This window comes from Phragmites australis, chromosome 17 (genome assembly GCF_958298935.1).
Source record: "Phragmites australis chromosome 17, lpPhrAust1.1, whole genome shotgun sequence".
NCBI classification, from domain to species: Eukaryota; Viridiplantae; Streptophyta; class Magnoliopsida; order Poales; family Poaceae; genus Phragmites; species Phragmites australis.
This window is the reverse complement of record NC_084937.1, coordinates 20,994,150-20,996,413: the sequence shown is the minus strand read 5'-3', so window position 1 is coordinate 20,996,413 and position 2,264 is coordinate 20,994,150. Positions and strand designations below refer to the sequence as shown.

The 2,264-nt window shown below is 49.7% G+C and overlaps 1 protein-coding gene across 1 annotated transcript; it reads right to left on the bottom strand.

Moving 5' to 3' along the window:
- Positions 1-565: 565 nt before the first annotated feature.
- On the bottom strand, positions 566-1,811 carry LOC133896958 (serine/threonine-protein phosphatase 7 long form homolog). The gene is made up of 3 exons (XM_062337577.1): positions 1,629-1,811; positions 1,224-1,553; positions 566-698 (listed from the first exon to the last, which is right to left on the bottom strand). The coding sequence occupies exons 1-3, from the start codon at positions 1,739-1,741 to the stop codon at positions 566-568; spliced, it is 576 nt and encodes a 191-aa protein (XP_062193561.1). The 5' UTR covers positions 1,742-1,811.
- Positions 1,812-2,264: the final 453 nt, after the last annotated feature.

Here is a 2,264-nt window from a genome sequence, read left to right as displayed (position 1 = left end):
GTGAACCCAGCGTAACCTGCTCGGGCGCAGGAGGCTGCGTGCACTCCTCGGCCTTAGCACCGGAACATGAGACATGACGCGCCGAAGCTGAAGATGTATGTCGTGATTCTGACCGGACGGGTTCCTCACGAGCACTGGATGACCGCCTGCTGTGGGAGGACCGCCTGCTGTGGGAGGCACGAGACGGGTCCATGGCATGTTGGTCGTACCCCCTCCATTGCGAGGCACACCCACCTAGACCACGTATAGAGTTTAGGAAGCGAGATTCTCTTGTCCTCATGTACTCCCGGAGAGGGTTACGATCCCTCTGCGATGATGACCTGCTTGGTTCCCCAAAAGGTTGATCCGCTTGCGTATGCATCTCATACGCCTCTTCAGTCTGTATAAGATGAGGGACATGTCAGTAATACAGAGGTTTTTCAAAGAAAACCAATATAAGTAACGCATCACTTACCACAACATGAAGTAGGCGGGCACGATCCTCGGGGAAGGGTCTGGGGCCCGGCTGTACAGGTCCGCTGAGTAAGGTGGCACGCGTGCGCGGACGGTACCAAGCAAGGTAGTCCTAGTACGTGGCCTCGTCGTATTGTCTAGCAGTAATGATGACATCCACCGCAGCTGATTCTGTCCACCTCCGTATGTACTCGGCATTCTTGGATGCCCAGTCCTGCGTGCCTCCGCCCCCCTTTGAGCTCCACCTGTACGTGACATAAACAGTTATAATTTGTTAACATGGATAACCAATGTACTAAGGCAACATACAATAACACACTTACTCGTGCGCCTGTCCGGCGTCTCGTGGTGCTGGAACAGGCACCACCTGTCGGTACCCGAACTGCCTCTATACACGTTCTGGAGAATATACTTCCACGCAGTTCATGTACAACAAGAAGCATGTGGTCAACCATAAGTCTGCGTCACGGCTACAAGAGGATGCCAGGAGTCCACCATCTGCAATTTCTTTTACTCGTGCCATACGCCATGGATCCCAATCCACTAAATTAGCGCTAAGGATGTCCAGGTCACTTATCACCCTGGAGTAGTTACCATGGTCTTGCTGCTGACTCCATCTTAGCCTGGCATGAATCCACCGATACCCCATCGTTGGCCTTATGTCATCTGCAATGCCATCAGAGATGTGAACTGGGTAGTAGCACTTGAGCACCCAAGGTCTGGAAACCGGGAGGTACTCCCAACTCCATAACTGTAAGAGATGTAAGCACCCTATAATGGTTGCCTTCCTCTTTGTTCGCTGGGTTGCATCACACAATCCTCTGTAGGTTGCAGCCAACACTGTAGATCCCCAACTGTAAGATGTAGGCTCATAAGGATGTGACGCGAGGTGGGCTGCTAACCATACAATATGTGGGACGACATAATTGCCTGCCGTGTTGCAGAACATGATGCCTCCGAGCAGAACGTATAAGTACACCTCATAGTGTTGCATAAGTGTATTCTCGTCCGCATCCAGTGGGCATGGACCGAACTGTGTCAGCCCATGAACCCAGGACATGGAGAGGCCAGCATCCTTCCCGTCGTATTGCACACCAAACCTATAAGATACATATGGTCAATGACGCTTTAATAGCACTGTAATATTTTAAGTGCATTACATAACAAATAATTACCTATCTGCAACATAACCCTTCCACTGCTTCCTTGCGGGTCGTGAAACTATTAACGGGGCACCCCTGATTGGCAGCCCGGTCAGCATGGCCACGTCCCGCAGTGTTACTGCCATCTCACCAAAAGGAAAGTGGAAAGTGTGCGTCTCAGGACGCTAGCGGTCGACGAGACCTGTGAGTAGTGCCTCATCAATTGCCGGGAGAGGTGTCCTACCACCGACCTCCATGGGAGCTCCGGCCATCATGAGAGCGAAAGGTAGTAGTCCCGCCCGTGCGAGTGGCTCGTGGAATCGAGGGTCCAACTCCTTAATCTTGTGCACACTCCGGGCTCATAACGGACTCAACTGCATGAGTTATCCAATACATGTACAGCGTTAGTTCAAAATTCTCATAGCAATGAAATAGCACATATAAACGTGGTACCTGTTGTCCCGTGAATATCATCCTTCCCCTATGGTTCTCGTCGTACCGCTGCTGAAGAAGCTCGAAAAGACCACCATGAGCTATGATAATGATTTAAGGCTTCATAGTTCAACAAATAGGTGAACAACAGATTAGAATAATCTAAGTACTCTAATTAAATAAAGTAAGTACTCTTATTAAATAATCTAAGTAATATAATAACGTAATTAAATAATC

Excerpts from the sequence above, each read along its gene's own strand:
- LOC133896958 (XM_062337577.1), bottom strand. The coding sequence starts at position 1,741 with ATGGCAGTAACACTGCGGGACGTGGCCATGCTGACCGGGCTGCCAATC. Across the intron at positions 1,554-1,628 it reads AAGGGTTATGTTGCAGATAG|GTTTGGTGTGCAATACGACG; the intron begins GTAATTATTTGT and ends TGTATCTTATAG. Across the intron at positions 699-1,223 it reads AGGAAGGCAACCATTATAGG|GTGGAGCTCAAAGGGGGGCG; the intron begins GTGCTTACATCT and ends TGTCACGTACAG.